The 18,730-nt window shown below is 38.3% G+C and overlaps 1 protein-coding gene across 2 annotated transcripts in view; it reads left to right on the forward strand.

Annotated features, from left to right (window-relative positions):
• Cpq (carboxypeptidase Q) overlaps positions 1-18,730 on the forward strand; it is a 377,206-nt gene that overhangs the window by 68,715 nt on the left and 289,761 nt on the right. The window contains exon 4 of one of the 2 annotated variants that reach the window (XM_029548087.1): positions 10,236-10,295. The exons of the other annotated variant lie outside the window; for it this stretch is intronic. Coding sequence (XP_029403947.1) covers positions 10,236-10,295 — 60 coding nt within the window. The remainder of the gene's footprint in view (positions 1-10,235; positions 10,296-18,730) is intronic. 2 annotated transcript variants of the gene reach the window in all.

The following is an 18,730-nucleotide window of genomic DNA, read 5'->3' on the forward strand; positions in this document are numbered from 1 at the left end:
TTTTGGATTTTTTTTATTGGACATTTTCTTTATTTACATTTCAATGAGTCCCACCATGTGTGCTCTTTGGTTGGTGGTTTAGTCCCTGGGAGCTCTGGGGTTACTGGCTAGTTCATATTGTTGTTTCTCCTACAGGGCTGCAAACCCCTTCAGCTTCTTAAGTCCTTTCTCTAGCTCCTTCATTGGGGATCCTATGCTTACTTCAATGGATGGTTGTGAGCATCCACCTCTGTATTTGTGAGGCACTGGCAAAGCTTCTCAGGAGACAGCTATATCAAACTCCTGTCAGCAAGAACTTGTTGGAATCCACAATAGTGTCTGAGTTTGATGATTGTAAATGTGATGGATTCCCAGCTGAGTCAGTCTCTAGATGGTCATTTCTTCAGTGTCTACTCCACACTTTGTCTGTGTAACTCCTTCTATGGGTGTTTTGTTCTCCCCTTGTAAGATGGATAGACTATCCAAACTATGTTGAGTTTCATGTGGTTTGTGAATTGTGTCTTGGGTATTCCAAGCTTCTGGTCTTCTGGGCTAATATGTACTTATCAATGAGTGCATATCATGTGTGTTATTTTGTGATTGGGTTGCCTCACTTAGGATGATATCCTCCAGATACATCGATTTGTCTAAGAATTTCATAAATTTATTGTTTTTAATAGCTGAATAGTACTCCATTGTATAAATGTACCACATTTTCTATATCCATTCCTCTGTTGAGGGATATCTGGTTTCTTTCCAGCTTTTGGCTATTATAAATAAGGCTGCTATGAACATAGTGGAGCATATTGGAGCATCTTCTGGGTATATGCCCAGGAATAGTATTGCTGGGTCCTCAGGTAGCACTATGTCCAATTCTCTGAGGAGCCACCAAACTGATTTCCAGAGTGGTTGTACCAGTTTGCAATCCCACCAGCAATGGAGGAATCCTCCTCTTTCTCCACAATGTTGCCTGCATCAGCTGTCATCTGAGTTTTTGATCTAAGCCATTCTTACTTGTGTGAGATGGAATCTCAGGGTTGTTTTGATTTGAATTTCNCTGATNACTAAGGATGTTGAGCATTTTTTAGGTGCTTCTCAGCCATTCAGTATTCCTCAGCTGAGAATTCTTTGTTTAGCTCTATACCCCATGTTTAATAGTGTATTTTCCCCCCTCTGGAGTCTAACTTCTTGAGTTCTCTGTATATATTGGATATTAGCTCTCTATTGGTTGTAGAATTGGTGAAGATCTTTTCCCAATCTGTTGTTGGCCTTTTTGTCTTCTTGACAGTGTTTTTGCCTTACAGAAGCTTTGCATTTTTATGAGGTCCCATTTGTCGATTCTTGTTCTTACATCATAAGCCATTGGTGTTCCGTTCAGCAATTTTTCCCCTGCGCCCATATGTTTGAGGCTCTTCCCCACTTTCTCTTCTGTAAGTTTCAGTGTATTAGAGCTTCTGTCTTCAAACTTAGAGCAAAAAGAAGACCTTTCATTTTATTGATGCTTTTGAATGATCTGACCTTTCATTCACTTTTGAGATCATGAGATCCTTTGTTTTTTCTGAATGTTAAATAGCACTTATTTTTGTAATGAAAAATATTTAAATCATAACTATAATTACTTACAAAAAAATTCTATATGAAAAACAGCATTGTGGAGCTATTTGTTTTAGATTACTTCTGAAATTTAGCATAGAAATTTCACAGGCCCTAATTGTGAATAGGATGAGTTAGAAATCTCTTTTTCTGTCTTTCTGTCTCTCAATCTCTGTTTTTCCTCTCTCTCTGTCTCTCTTTCTCTGTGTGCGTGTGTGTGTGTGTGAATGTTAGAAGATAGTCTCCAGTGTTGTACCTTCAGCACTATTATTCTTCAGGTAGGCATCATCTACACTTTTTGTTTGTTTGTTGTTTGTTTTTTTAAATATATATTTTTGTTAGATATTTTCCTTATTTACATTTTCAATGTGCATCTACACTTTTTGATGATTAATCTGAGTCTTTCATTGACCCGTGACTTTTCAAATTGTTTGGGATGGCTGGCCATGGAGCTTCAGGAACCCATTTGTCTTTTCCTCCCAGTCTTCGGATCATAAGCATGTGCCTTTGTGCTTGCTTTTGTTGTTGTTGTTGATGATGATAATGTGGGTTTTTTTGTTTAGTTTTGTTTTGTCTTAATGTAAACTATGGAGATCAGATTGACATACTGACAAGCAAGCATTTTAGTGAATGCACTACCTTCTAAGCCCTAGTCATCATTATACTATTGTTCCTTCAGAAATATTCTATCTAGGCAGGCAAATAAACTCAGATGATCAATCAAATGGATTTTATATGTAGTGTGAAATGCATGGTTATGCAAAAGTATGGAGGAAGACAATGACCACAAACTGAATTTTATGATGCTACTGAGCTATGGTTTAAATTGTTTTAATTAATTCTTTATGGAACACAATAGAAGTAAAAAACTAATACTTATATTTAAGAAATCCAGAATAGATAAAGAGCATACCAAGTTACATAGCTTATGAAGAACTAGATTCAAACTCATATCTTCTTGAACTGAATTCTGTGTTCGTTATTTCATCATTCTGAGGAGTTAATACTACAGGATCCTAGAGGAGATAGCAGGAATCTTGGTCCCACTTCACTGAAGTTGTGCCCTTGGGGTATAATCTACAAAAGGTATAAAGACATTCTATGTAAGATGGAGGCAAAAAATTGGAGTCATGATGTATTGGGATGATATACAGATGGACAAGTTTAGTTGGAGACAAGTCTACTCAGGGATCAGAGCAATATCATTTTGGGGTGAGCAGAGCAAAAAGATTTGAAGTATCCAGAGTGTCACATTGGAAAGTTTTCAGTTTCCTGCAGAGGAAATGATTGTGCTGCCACCCTCCTCCCAGTGCCTGGAATGGTATCAGCCACTACAACTCTGTTAAAATATAAACCTTTAGACTCCACCTGAGAGCCAATAAACTGAAAGGCCTAGGATGGAAGTCCAGCAAGTGACTTCACAAGCCCTCTAGAAAACTACAGCTTTATAAATGTTAACATGCATGTGTGCATTGCCTCCTTGGAGAAGGAGAGTTAGGGTGTCCTAACAGTGCAGAAAAAAAGAGGTCATGAATGATTGGGGTAGGATAGCAAGATGATATGAACAATTCAAATCCAAACTAAAATTATATGACATCAGTCTATACTCAGTCAGTTAAGAATTTTTTTAAAAGTCATGTACTATATAACAATTGGGGCTTGTAGATTCTAAAGCAAAGCCAGAATTGGTGACATATCTACCACACTCTGTAGGAAAACTTTAGTCAAACAAATTTGCCCACACCTAAGTTCTTTCTGATAAGGTCTGTTTCCACAGTGCCCAATGTCAGTACCCTCTTTTTCTTCTATTTCCCTCATTGATCTTACGGGCTAGTGGCTCTATGTAGTTGAGTTTAGTCTTTGTTCTAAAGATGCCTACCTTAGTACAGTGCTTTAGACTTTAAGGGGAAACATAACCATTTTGACCTTTTAGACATTTTGAGCATGAGATAACTGTAAAACATCCCCCTTAATCTTACCTTTAAATTCTGTAAGAAAAACATTGCAGCAGCTCAGCATTCTCTCGTCCCTGTTTTGGGTCACTCAGAGCAATTTAACATTCAGAGCTGCCTTCCTTGCAATGCAGTGCACCTTGAGACTTCTGCCTTCTGCTTTCTTTGCATGTAATCTTTAAAATGTAAAGTAATTTTTATGTTAGCCCAAGTAACATTAGATTCAGGATGTAACTCTAATGAGACAAACTTATACTTTTGTCACCAAACACTTTTTTCCTACTTTTCTTCTCCATTGCCCTAGATGTTAGAACAGACTATAAGTTTTAATCAGCTAAGGATGCGAAAGGCTATCCATTATATTGCTCTGATAACTTTATGATCACCCAGGGTAAGAATTCACTGAGGTACTGAGATACTGAGAAACTTGGCTTCATAAATATGACCTGCTAATGTTTGTGACACATGGCCTTTGTGCACTGCAGTGATTCTCAACCACTGCATATCAGGTATTTATGTTACAATTCATAACTGACAAAATTTCAATTATGAAGTAGCAACAAAATAATTTTATCTTGGAGGGGTCACCACAATATAAAGAACAGTATTAAAGCATTGCAGCATTAGGAAATTTGAGAACCACTGGTGTTCTGTATTGATAGCCTGAATGAAAAAAACAGAAGAGCAAAAGAAGCAACTAGGGTAACCTGACTGAGAGTTGATGAAGACTGAGCTATGGAGAGAGCCAAATGAATCCAGGTGATGGTTATGAAGTTTCAGGGAAATGGAGAATGCTATACCATTTGGCAAGAAAGATGTTAAAAGGTATATAAATCAATCTATAGAATGATAATTAATACAGAGTCGATAAGTGACAAAATTGAAGCCCTTGTTGGACTACATCACAGAGTTAAATAGCTTCAAACAGGGTGTTGATTAAAGTCATTACAATTTATAAAACATTCTTTTTCTTAAGAAAGCATCTTGATGAGATTTCACAGGAATGTTTTTAATCAGGAGCCAGCTTAAAACACTCTGAGCAGAGAAGAAACATCTTAAGAGGTCTATTTTAAAAGCCAACTATTCTCAGAGAGCAAAAATAAAGCTTACTACTCCATTTTTATGAAAAAATTATGCTGCATAATTCGCATTTAGATAGTCTTGATCTTTTGATGTCCTGGTGGTTTGGTTTTTCACTTTGACCATAGGATAATTATCTACTAAGCTTGATTTAAACTGTTTAGAAATATGGTTGCTTTGGAGTAGGGTAGGCATATGTGTCTGCTGGTGCAAAACAAGGAAAAGCCACTCTGAACACAATACAACTGGGAGACCCTTGATTACAGACACTTTTCCTCCCTGACTTTGTTTTTGTTTAATGCACTCTGAGAGCCATAACAGATGCTCAGTAATCAACTCCAGTGCTAATTCTCATCACCTATGCAGGTAGAGGCCAATGTGCTCCCATGAGGGAAAGTCGGAGAAAACCTACACAGAATGCTACAGATTTTCCTTCTCACCCTCTTCTTTCCCCCTACTCTTTGACTTTGGGAAGGTAATTCTTGTTTTTGTCATTCACAAATGGTCTTTAATCTTTGCATCAGGTTACTGCTTCATGTAGTTTGACAGACATCCTACCCATTTCATTTTAGAGAGTCAGGGACTGCACTGCGGGTCCTGGGTTTTGTGTCCTGGGTTTTTGAGTTCCTGGGAGTATGTTACATCATTTGCCAGATGTTTACTCTTACCAAATGCTGAATCTCCATTTGCCTCAGTTTCATCTACAAAATGAAACAGAGTTTTGTGTTGGCTAAATAGGATAATGGTATTGTCTGGTACATAGTATGTTTTATTTTATTTTGTGTGTATTCTTGCTTGTGTATTGGGGTAGGGATGCCCATGTATGTGCAGGGTGTAGAAGCCAGAGCACAACGTCAGCTGCTGGTCCTCAGAGGCTGTTTAATTGATGTTTTGAGATAGGCTCTTTCAGCTGTCTAGAATTTTCAATATAGACTAAGTTGGCTGATCTTCAAACATGAGGTATCTAGTCATCTCTGCTTCCAATACTTGGATTACCATGGGCAGGGAATTTAACTCAGATCCTCATGCAAATACTTTATAGACTGAGCCTTGCCTGCATAGTTAATTTTGAATATATTAGGATAGTATTGTCTGATAGTTTTATTCACTATTGATTGCCTGTAGTTAATGGATGAAAGAAGAAAGAAAATGAATGTATTCTACAAGGAAGAGGAAAATAAAATGAATGAGAAAGACAAGGAAGAAGGAAGGAGAACCTTGGCTTATTTAATGGCATCATGATTGGTGGATTATAATCGCAGTTATATGGCTGGTAGACAAACAGTAACATTATATTTTCATTTATTCTCCATCTTCACAACTTATATGCTTATTTATCTGTTTCCCTTTCAGATTGACAGTTTGTTCTCTGATGGTTTGAATAAGCTTGGCCCAGTGAGTGGCACTATTAGGAGGGGTGACCTTTTGGAGTAGATGTGGCCTTGTTGGAGGAAGTATGTCATTATGGGTGTGGGTTTTAAGATCTTCATTCTAAGGACAGGCAGTGGTGGCGCATGCCTTTAATCCCAGCACTTGGGAGGCAGAGGCAGGCGGATTTCTGAGTTCGAGGCCAGCCTGGTCTACGGAGTGAGTTCCAGGACAGCCAGGGCTACACAGAGAAACCCTGACTCGAANAAAAAAAAAAAAAAAACCTTCATTCTACCTTCCTAGAAGCCAGTCATCTCCTAGCTGCCTTTGGAACAAGAGGTAGAACTTGCAGCAACTCCAACCCCACATCTTCCTGGACACTGTCATGCTCCTGCCTTGACGATAATGACTGAACCTCTGAACCTGTTTACCAGCCCAAATTAAATGTTGTCCTTATATGAGTTGCCTTGGTCATAGCATCTGTCCACAGCAATTCAACACTCCTATTAATAGCTCCATGGATGCCTATCAATAGCTCCACAGATCCCTGTGCCCACATGGGCTTCTCTTCAGTAAACATTTGACATCTTGGTGAACTTAATTTTTAATATCTTCCAAATTTAGTTACCCATTCGTTGATTCAGTTAGCATTTTTTAAGTGTCTTATATAGCTCAGACTGAGAGAGGACCTAAGTTTTAAAGAAGTAGATGCTTTTAGGTAGTGTGAGAGCCTAACTAGAAGAATATTGCATTTCAGATACAACTTTGGGTATAAATCAACACTTATTTAGAATAAGAAAGAACTTTTAAAGACATTTTACGAAGGGACTAAATAATATAAAAATCTCAATATCTATAGTTCACTCTTTGCTGCCCAATGTGATTGAGAGAATGATGGAAAGGACACCAGAACAGATTTTAAAAGTTTGTTTCTGTGAGGTTCATCAGATGTTGCTACTGTCCTCATGTGGAACCACAAATGTGAGCTGGTAACACCTTCCCTTTCATCCTTCCCTGTTACTTCCAGCTTATTTCCAGGCCATCTCTAGGCTTTGCTGCATGACATTTCAGAAGAACCTTTCTCCCATTTTTACTCTTTTTGAGTGCTGTAGAGAACAGCCAGTCCACCATTTTATCTTACAGAGCCAGAACTCGGGGCTGAAGGTTGCTCAGCTTGTGAAGGTCAGACCAAGGATATGTGCTTTCCTTCCTGATGACATTTTTCTTTTCTAGAAAGTCTCATGGGTAAATCTCTGCCAAATAATACTTATTCTCCTATAATTCCATGTCAATTTATTTGGATATGCATTGATTTAATCTCTCTATCCTCCCCTGAGAGAATATTAGAATATGCAATGTGCATTCTAAAATGCTTCATAACAGTGGTGTTTGGGTCATTTTGATAGGACTTTAGCAAAATTGACAGTAGCCTGAACTATCTTCAGAAATGAAATCTCAGCTTATACAAAGGTATGATTTCTGGGGACTTTGTGTTTTCTTTTTCCCAGGAGGGAATGAGCCTATATATTAGCTGTCTGGCCTTCCATAGACACTAGAGTTTTAATCTCCCAGGAAGCAAGGCTGGCAAAATGTCATTTCTGCATCTTAAAGGAAAGAAGCTGTGAGGAAGGTTCTTCATTGTTGACATTCCTCAAGTTGCTTAGCACTGCTTGTATTCATAACACCATGGCACACTGAAAAGCCCACTCATCCACAAACTCTTCAAAAGGCATTCTGATGCTCATAAATACCCTTAAGAGGTATTATGGCATTACACTATTTTACCTTCAATTAGAATTATTCCCTGTAGAAAATTCAAGTTTACAGATACGTGCCTAAATATTAACCTGTACTGATCTGGATTTTGCTGCTATAAATTTGAGAAATATTTCAAAGAAGTGGAGAGAAAAGAACTAACACTTATGCCAGCTTTTAAATATTGTATGCTTTGTGAATATTATCCCAATTGAACATTTACATGATCCTTCAGAATCAGAGAACTTTGCATCCATTTGTGTTTGAGCAGCTAGATCAAAATCATGTCCTGAGACATTGGGAGAAAAAGTTGTTCAATGACCCATTTTCTAACTTAAGGAAGTTTTTATCCAACTTTGCTGCAAATGAAAAGAAAAGCAAACAAACCCCAAATACAGAGAAGGTTCTTTGTTTAGTCTATTTCAGTAATGGTTACAATAGAGGTCACAATGTGATCCAATTGAGAAGACGAGGCTGGAATGTCTGATGCTATTTGTGTGGCTGTCTTAGAACACTATAGAATGGATAGTTTATAATCAAAAGGCTTTTTTTTTCTCTAAAAGTTTTGGAATTCTGGATGTTTAAGATCAAGGAGACAGCAGGTTTAGTGTCTGTTGAGATGGAGTATAGTTACTAGTTCTATCTGAGAGGAGAAATGCTATATCTTCACATGATGGATCTCTAGTAGGATGGTGCCTGGAGTCTCTTTTACAAACCCCTAAGCTCCCTTCATTGAGATCTTGTCATCTTTTAATAAACATTGAGCATTAAGTTTCAATATTTGCACTTTAGAGGCTACAGGGTCAAATCATAGCTAAGAGAAAAACAAACTATCAAACAAATCCAATTAATACATTAATAACACAGGATCAGTCTGAAGATGCTTCTAGTGCCTAAATCCTTTTTCTTTGGAAAGTGGACTTTAAAGAAAACTTTGTTGTTTTTCTGTTGTTCATCTGTTGCCTCCCCCTCCTTTTGCCTCCTCTTCTGTCTTCTTCATTCAGTTTCCTGGGGTGAATAGCAGCTAACAAGTAATATTTGCTGTTATTTTCCAATCTGTAATACAGAGGCACAGGCAGCATCTTCTTGTTTTTTCTTTTTCTTTTTCTTTTTCTTTTTCTTTTTCTTTTTCTTTTTCTTTTTCTTTTTCTTTTTCTTTTTCTTTTTCTTTTTCTTTTTCTTTTTCTTTTTCTTTTTCTTTTCTTTTCTTTTTTTCTTTTCCTCTCTCTCTCTCTCTCTCTCTCTCTCTCTCTCTCTCTCTCCCTGACATTTCCCCTTCCAAACATTGGCCCTATCATATCTTTGGTTTGCTATCCTCACTGATCTTTGAACATGCCTGCAGTTCCCCAATATCCAAGGAGGAATAAACATATCTGCAGATATGTAAGACCCAGAATCAAGACATGGTTAATGAAATCACTCCTCCACTTGCCCCAATACTGAGTATCATTCCAACTGAGATGGAGAAAGCACATTGGTCATGCTGTCAGAAGTACACTGAATTTCTCTCCTGATATTTCCTCCCTTCTTAACTTAATACACATTAAATACAATCACACATAAAAACTCACATGAGGAGGGAAAAGTATTTCTGGTACTTTCACATTTGATAAATTCAATCATATTTGCCAAGAGAAACATGATGCAGAGTGGTGCACTTCATTTTGTATCTATGACATTAGATTTTGTATCTATGACATTAGATTTGAAAGTGGATATAAAAGCACCCTGAGCCTCTGCGCTAACGTTCTCCCTCTGAACACATCCTATCTGCTTGCCTTCTTTGCTTCTGTCACTCTTCTCTGTTTCCTGTCCTCCAAGTCAGAGCTCTTAGAATGTCTTTACTCTCCATATAGACGGTCATCATATAGACAGTATGAGCTCATTTATCTTCAGTTGCCTGGAGGAAACTAAATTTGTTCAGTAGAAGAGCAATTTGGATGACAAGTGCCAGAACATGGCTCAGCTGGAGAAATTCTGTTAAGACTTCCAGCTCATGTTTCTGGTGACCCCTCTCTGTCCCCTGTTCTTGTTTTCCATGATTGACCCATATGTGAGATGCGAATGAAGTTCTTAGAACTTGTCATGAAAGAGAATGAGAGTGACTCTGCACAAGACATATTTACAGCCCCTCAAAGAATAACCAGTACTTACCTGTTCCTTGGGATTATTACTGTGGATGTTTCCCAGACTCATTTGGAGATTATGAGGCTCATTTATTGTTTAACAAACAGGTATGCTGTTAAACTACAAGTTTGGGCACGTTGACAGTTTCCAACATCAGGTAAGGTTTGGTAGTTCTTGTGAAGATATGTCCAAAGGTATTTTTAAACATCTAGCCCAAATTCTTACATCCTCGAAGTATTTAATTGGGTCTACTTGACATAACTGCCATAGGGAGGTATTTAATGGAAGATGAGCTTTTTCTTGTCTAGGAAAAACTTTCTAAAATTCAAGGCTGGGCTGTAATCTATGAATTGTTATATTCTTTACATACCCTGAAAACAGATCAACCCTGAGAGAGATCAACCTTTACAGACACAGATGGAATTTCTCTTCTGAACACTGGTAATTTGTGTGACATTTACACTCTGTGTATGTTTGTAGTAAAATTTGTCTCTTCAATGTTGCACTGGGCTGCTGCAGACCTTCCAAAAGAGCAAAGCAAGATCATGCTTTATGTATATAAGCAGAGCAGATGTTTATAATGCTGGGCATCCAGGGTTTTGATTTGAGGCAAGTATTTTGTTCACATTAGAAGCTTAACTTTTTCACCCTGTATGTTTTCTCTCTGTATTTACATATTTTTGAAGGCTCATGGAAAGGGCTTATTGTGAGTGGAGAAATAAAGCACCAATAGTGTATAGTGTAGACTCCTCATTATTTAATTTTCTACTAAATCATGTGTATATACTATTAGGAATCCCATATCAATAACCAAACTATTGATAGTAATTTTACATTTAATCTAGGAGTTGAAGATTCATTGACAGCCTAAAATAGCACTGGGGGGGGGGAGAAGGAGGGAGGGAAGGAGAGATGGAGCAAAAACCTGAGCTCCATCTCTGGATTCATGTGATGGAAGGAGAGAATGGAGAGACTCCCCCTCTCTCCCTCCCTCCCCTGTGAGAATATTCAGAGAAGGGAGAAGAAAAGAATCTTGCCACAAAGATGGACCTTCATCTCCTATAAAAGGAAAAGCCACCTAGAAAGGTTGGACTATGTCTTTTAAGAAACAAACAAGTCCTAAGATCTGTCTGAGTAAGCAAGCTAGAGATGGACTGGATGAATCTTGTTAGAGTCCCAGTTCTAGGAGACAAAGGATCTGATAAAATGATCCAGCCTGAAGGCTGACAGGCTATAGATCTGGAAGATGCCACCTTTGAGTTAGGTATAAAGGCAGGACAAACCTGACATCTTCCCTTGAAGGCAGTCACATGGGTGAAATTCCTCCTTACCTGGGGAGAAAATCTAGCTTTTTCTGTTCTGTTCAATTCTTTAATTCTTGGGATGAGGCTCACCTCCCCTAGGAATGTGCTCTCCTTAAATATCACCTCCACCCAAAGACATTTTCAAAGAATAAAATGACTATATCCTGTGATTTAGCTGTCCTGTGACCCAATCAAATTGCCACATGAAGTTCACTATCATATCTGCTTTTAGTCATAGACAGGCATCTTCTCAGCTCAGAATAATAGTTAACAGTCAAACAAGCAGGTAACAGGAGATTAATGGTATCATGCCATACATTCAAGGGGATAGGGCCAAAGACCACAGGAGAATTCTTGGCTCTTAGAGGTAGATTGATTCTAGGATATGACAATCATTCATTTATACCCTTACTCATGAAAACATTCACTTGTTTCTTTCATTGAGACCTCAACTCTAAAACCACTTTTCAGAGGTTCTTCCTTAGTCATTTCAGCTGCTCTCATTTATTTATTCACAGACTCATAGAAGGCCCACTCTAGAAGAGGAACCAGGAATGCACAATGAATATGAACAATAAACAAGAACTCCTCCCTCATGTGTCTTACATACTAATGGGAGCAGAAAGAAGGAAATAAGCAAATGAAGAAAATTTCAAAGAGTGACAAGGGCACAAAAGTAAAACAAGTTAACGGAGTTTCATGTTGCTTGGAGACAGGAGATGTTACACTAGTTATATTGGTTAACAAATATCTCTTTAGAAGTCCACATTGAACTTAGAGTTGAGTAATGGGAAGAAACTATCCACTCAGAGATCTGAGGCAGCAACTGTTTGGGCAAAGAAACAGCTGATGAGAGGATTGAGTGGAGAAACCCATTTTACTTCCTCTAGGCAGTGAAAGAAAGGCACATAATTGAAACAGAATAGGCAGAGAGAAAAAAGGGAGAGAAGGAGCAGAAAGGCTGACATGGTCAGATTTTCATAGAAGGCCAGGAAGGCTCTGATTTAGTCTTTTAAAAAATTAGTTTTAGCCAGGCAGTGGTTGTGTACATCTTTAATCCCAGCACTTGGGAGGCAGAGACAGGAGGATTTCTGAGTTCGAGGCCAGCCTGGTCTACAGAGTGAGTTCCAGAACAGCCAGGGCTACACAGAGAAACCCTGTCTCGAAGTAGATAATGCCTCAAGATCACCAGGGAGAAGTCAAAATCAATGATCAAAGAGTGCCAGAAAGCAGTGACCAGAGGGATTGAAGGCACATCTACATGCTCATTAAAAAAAGGAAGAAGAAACAAACAAACAGTAACAAAACAAAAGTTCATTCCTCCTTCACTGCAGGGAAAGAACACATTTAGACCTCCTCTTATGAAGTAATTTTTTCAATGGCATCTCTTTTGAACAGAAAAATTTGGAAGAGATTTGTGTGCCCCTAAGCAGTCCTCAAAGATGAACTATCAGGAAGAGATTTCACAGGGTTGTTGGTCAGTTATCAAAATAAGAAAAGAAAGTATTCCCTAACTGGACTTATTGTGGAATGCTTTTGTGGTGTAGCTGTGTCTAGTCACCCCTAGATGAATATTGTATATGTTTTAACCAAAAAAGACATTTTGGTTGTCAGGGAGTCAATAACTATTTCTTATACATGTTCTATTTCTTGTTTTTGTTTTTTGTTTTTGTTTGTTTGTTTGTTTTCACTGCAAGCTGTTCTTCAAGGATTGTTTTCTTGTCCTGATGTTGACCTATTTAGTAGATAAGGAACAAAGCTGATCAGAAAGCCAACTCTTCATAAATGAGAGATAGAGAGTCTTACAGTATGAAAACATGAGTTTAGCAAATTCTAAGCAGGGGGTAGATGCACAATTCATTATTTCAAATTGATCTTCTCCATGAATGGTGATACAGAGGTACCTTCCTTTTGGTTTAGAAGATTAGAATCCTGCCTTGACTATCCTCTATATGAACACACTCTGCTAGGTGTAAGGCAGGAATACCCAGTACCCATGTGTGTCACTAGGGAACCTGGTATTGAGGCAGAGAAAATATATACCTGAAATAGTACCTGAAGGAAAAGTGATTAATAAAATATATGTTTGTAGGGAGAAAGGAAAGGGGGTCATATTCTTGGGGTTACCAGGATTTACTTGGTATCATTCTGCATGCTTTCTTATGCTTCCAGCTCTTAAGCTCTCTCCTTTGCTATTAGACATAAAGATTGGGTGTGGAGGTCACTAACCTCCTAGCTGTTGCTATGAGTTAATTGTTTTCTGTGATGAAGGGAGCTATGTGTATAACCATAATTCCAAGCCCTTCAAACTATTTGACTGATCCTAAGAATTAGTTTGAAATATTAATAATTTGGGTAATACAGGTAAATGTTTCTCTTGATGATCTCCAATACCCTTCTCTAGTCAGTATCCTTAGATATAAGCAATACTGTAGATGTGATGCATATTCTTCCAGATCTTTCTACCCTGTATACTGGCGTGTGTGTGTGTGTGTGTGTGTGTGTGTGTGTGTGTGTGTGTGTAGTGTGTGTTTGTGTGTGTAGTGTGTGTGTTGGTATAAATATTTTCTAAGAACATAGTTGAGAAATCTTTTCTATATAATACTACTTCATTGTCATTTTTTGCTGTTTTTTGGCTTTGTTTTATTTTCAATATCATTTATATATTTTTTTGTCTCTGTCTAAGGATCTTTTTGGTTGGAATTCTAGATATTGTTCTTCAAAGTTATAGTGACTCAGAGTTCCTTTATCTGCTAGGCAGATTAAGTTCAGAACTATAATAATTTTAACTCAGTGCATCAGGGGGCCTATAGTTTTCTTCAGATTCAGACTACTGACTCTGTGCTTCTGAAGCATTGACCAGCAGGGCTGTTAATTGACTCTTACTATTTTCTTTTGCATAGCACTTAAAAGAAATAGAACTATTGTGCTGCCTTTTTAAAAAAATCTTTTCTTCTGCATAGATCCCTGCACCCTGAGGTGAGGGATTTGATAAAGACCATCCCATTTAGGACTGAGTGTTCCAATGTCTGTCTGCACATACCTGAAGTGAAGTTAACTACTCAATTCTAGTAAACCTGTATAGGGCTTTATTTTATTTTATTTTATTTTATTTTACCTTATTTTATTTTATTTTTTATCATGTCCAATAGTCAACTTAAACATAGTGTCAAGAGAAGGTTGTAATTTTCAAAGGCATTGGGCATACTGGGACTCAATGTTTCTAATAAGAAGAATGAGCGCACTAGGGTAGCTCATCTGACATACTACCATACCCCTCTTGTTGGTCCCTTCCAAGAGCATGTAAATACTTTTGCTGTGTACTAAATGACTATAAATGGATTGTAGGAGTTCAGCCTGTTCTCTGAGATATCAGGAGAATGATATAGGTAAAGAAGAAAAGTTCAGTAGAAAATAAAATCACTGAGAATAGTGTGTTTTCCACATAGGCTATTTCCCAGTTGAAAAGCTTAGCTATCATTGTACTGAGAGAACACTGGCTAGAGCTTCAAAGCTTTATTTATTTGTATTGAAGAAGTTTCCAAATGCTTCCTTTAAAGTCTATCCTTTGGGTGGTTCACTTGGGTTTTGAATATGCTTCCCTGAATTTGATTCCCTGAAGCTCTTTGGCTCAGCAGCTTAGGCAAGAGGAAGGTGAATTTCTGAGGCAATCATTTATTGATGTTGAGTAATCAAAAGGGTTGGAGTAAGTACACATGGAATATGCAAATGTGTCAGCCTGTAGGAGCTCCTCCAGTTCTTAGGATGGGTCTACTAGGATGGTTGTTTTGGTAATCCATTCACTCCAGGGAAGAATTAAGCTCTTTGGTGAATAGATAAGTTATAACAAACATCTTGAGTCTTTGGACACTAACACAAAATTCATTACTTCTTTCTTCCTTTTAAGTAGATTAGCTTTAGGCAGCATTGACACCCTCTCTTTTGTGCTGAAATAAGAAACTGTAGTACTTATTTCAAATCTATTAAATGGATTTTAAAAGTGAAAATTTCATAACAAGTTTTAGATTATTTCGAATTGAAATTTTTGATGTTTATGTGTTTTGTGCCTATGTGCACTATAAGTCTTAATCTTTGAAAAATAGTGAAGGAAGATCCAGAAACAAAGTAGTCTTTCTTCAGGAGTCATTTGGTTGTCACACTTTATCAAGCTGTTGTTAAATGCTAAATATGTATTGTTGTTTTACATAGAGCTTTGTACTCATGACAGAAAAATGAATGAAACTTGGATGTTGGTGTTGTTTGATATATATTTATTAGACTGTAATTATAAGTCAGCATGAACATTTTAGAGTGAAGAAAATTTAAGCCAAATAACATCAATTATATACCCAGTGCTTTGCTTCTTAATCATAGTTTACAGTCTTATGAAACAAACAAACAAACAATCAAACCACAATTGTGAAGAATTACCAAGTTCATGAAAAGTGTCGGAACAGAGAGGAAACATTTGTATGGAAAGGAGAAGAGGAACACTGGTTGAGGAAGGCCATTCAAGTTCCTAAATTTCAAAATCTATTTCTCAATTAATGCCTCCTGGCCCTGAAGATGTAAGATCATGAGAATGCTGTCATTGGAAGTGACAGATTTTCACATTTCTACTTCTCTTTGCTAATTCTGGCACCAGAAGTTTGCAAAGAACAGCAGCCCAGCAGATTATAGAGATGAGCCTAAAAGCAGATGTTCCTATTCTGAAGCAAACCCACTATGTTGAAATTCACATTTATTCATTTAATGCAAGCTGGATAATTTTTCAGGATATCTGAATGTTGATGCTACTCACAGCAAGCCTTCACATGACCAACACATGAGTTTGAGACTCTAAATGGAAAGCCTCTGGATGACAGGCTGGAATACTGTCATATAAGAAAATAGATTAAATATGATGAAGATATTAAAGGAAAAACAAAATATTATGAGCATTCAGATGAACGGGGTTTTGGGTTTAGGGAAAGAGAAATGGAAAGAAAGGGAATGAACAAATCAGAGAGGCTTTTATGAAGGAGTTAATATTTGAATCAGTCAAAGAAGATTGTTGGAATATCAACAAATGATGGAATCTCCTAGGGATAAAGGATGTAGGTGTCATAGGTGGGGCAAAAGGATGGGCTATGTTACAATGAGGATAGTGTGTGTGGTTATTGGTGCGTGCTATCTGCATAGAAAACACAGAGAAGTAGTGAACCTTAAGGTTACATACTGTGTTAAATCCCAGATGTTCATTTTTAATTGATTTCTTAATCTCTCTGAGTCTAAGCTTATTCATTTTTAAAATAAGAATATAGACAGGCTCCAGTCATTGCTGGGGAGAGGGCAGACTGCAGAAGGGACACAGATTCTGGGACCCTGTTTCTGGCTCCAGATATCTAGGCACCAACCCCATCAGAGGAGAGGTGTCCACCCAGGAGCGCTCTCACTGCCTGAGCAAGTAAGGGAGCCATCTTTGCTACTGTGTGCACAGGCTCCAGTCATTGCCAGGGTGAGGGCCCCATTTCTCGCTCCAGACATCTGAGCACCAACCCCACCAGAGGAGAGGTGTCCACCTGAGCTGGTAAGGGAGCCATTTTGCTCCAGTGCATACAGCATTCGGTCGTTGCCGGGGAGACGGCAGACTGCAGAAGGGACACAGCTTCTGGGACAGACCCTGTTTCTGGCTTCAAGCATCTGGGCACCATTCCCACCAGAGGAGAGGTGTTTGCCCAGAAACACTCTCACTGCCTGAGCTACGGTTTGCCCAGGCTCCAGTCTGCACTGGTGAGAGTGTGGGCTACAGAAGCTACANAGCTTTNGGACAGACAGAAGCAATCTAGCTTCTGGGACAGACCCTGTTTTGGGCTCCAGGCATCTGGGCACCTTCACTGACAGAAGAAAGGTGGCCACCCAGGAGGGTTCTATCTGCCAGAGCAGGTAAAAGAGACATATTGTGTCCAGGATCCCTAGGATTCTAGCCTGTGCAAGTAAGTGTGGAAAACTGCAGAGGCGACACATCTTCTGGGATAGGCCACGATTTGGGCCTACATCTTTAGCCAGGAGGCAGATATGAATGCTAGGCCTCTGTGTACCTTCTCTGCAAGAGGAGAGCTTGCCTGCAGAGAGTACTCTGACCACTGAGACTCAGGAGAGAGCTGGACTCCCAGGACTGCTGACAGAGGCTAACAGAATCACAGGAGGAACAAGCTTCAACCAGAAACCACTATAGCAACTATCCAGAGATTACCAGATGGCGAAAGGCAAATGTAGGTATCTTACTAACAGAAACCAAGACCATTCACCATCATCAGAACCCAGCACTCCCAACTCAGCCAATCCTGGATACCCCAACACACCCAAAAAGCAAGACGCGGATATAAAAGCATATCTCATGATGCTGGTAGAGGACTTTAGAAGGGGATAAATAACTCACTTAAAGAAATACAGGAGAATGCTGCTAAAGAGGTAGACATCCTTAAATAAATACAGGAGGATGCTGCTAAAGAGGTAGAGGTCCTAAAAGAAACACAGGAGAACACAACCAAACAAGTGATGGAATTGAACAAAACCATCCAAGACCTAAAAAGGGAAGTAGAAGCAATAAAGAAAAACCAAAGTGAGACAACTCTGGAGATAGAAACCCTAGGAAAGAAATCAGGAACCATAGATGTAAACATCAGCAACAGAATACAAGAGATGGAAGAGAGAATCTCAACTTAAAGGGCCAGCAAATAGCTGCAACAAAATTATAGAAGAAAACTTCCTGAACCTAAAGAACGAGATGCCCATGAACATAAAAGAAGCTTACAGAACTCCAAATAGACTGGACCAGAAAAGAAATTCCTCCTGATACATAGTAATCAGAACAACAAATGCACTAAATAAAGATAGAATATTAAAAGCAGCAAGGGAAAAGCGTCAAGTAATATATAAAGTCAGGCCTATCAGAATTACACCTGACTTCTCACCAGAGACTATGAAAGCCAGAAGATCCTGAACAGATGTTATGCAGACCCTAAGAGAACACAAATGCCAGCCAAGGCTACTATACCCTGTAAAATTCTCAATTACCATAAATGGAGAAACCAAAGTATTCCATGATAAAACCAAATTCACACAATATCTATCCATGAATCCAGCCCTTCAAAGGATAACAAAGGGAAAACATCAATGCAAGGATGGAAACTCCATCCTAGAAAAAACAAGAAAGTAATCCTTCAACAAACCTAAAAGAAGACAGCCACAAGAACAGAATCCCAAGTTTAACAATAAAAATAACAGGAAGCAATTACTTTTCTTTAATTTCTCTTAACATCAATGGACTCAATTCCCCAATAAAAAGACATAGACTAATATACTGGCTACACAAACAGGACCCAACATTTTTCTGCTTACAGGAAACCCACCTCAGGGAGAAAGACAGACACTGCCTCAGAGTGAAAGGCTGGAAAACAAATTTCCAAGCAAATAGTCTGAAGAAACAAGGTGGAGTAGCCATTCTAATATCAACTAAAATTGACTTCCAACCCACAGTTATCAAAAAGAAAAGGAGGGGCACTTCATATTCAGCAAAGGTAAAATCTA

Source organism: Mus pahari, chromosome 17, assembly GCF_900095145.1.
Source record: "Mus pahari chromosome 17, PAHARI_EIJ_v1.1, whole genome shotgun sequence".
Taxonomy (NCBI): domain Eukaryota; kingdom Metazoa; phylum Chordata; class Mammalia; order Rodentia; family Muridae; genus Mus; species Mus pahari.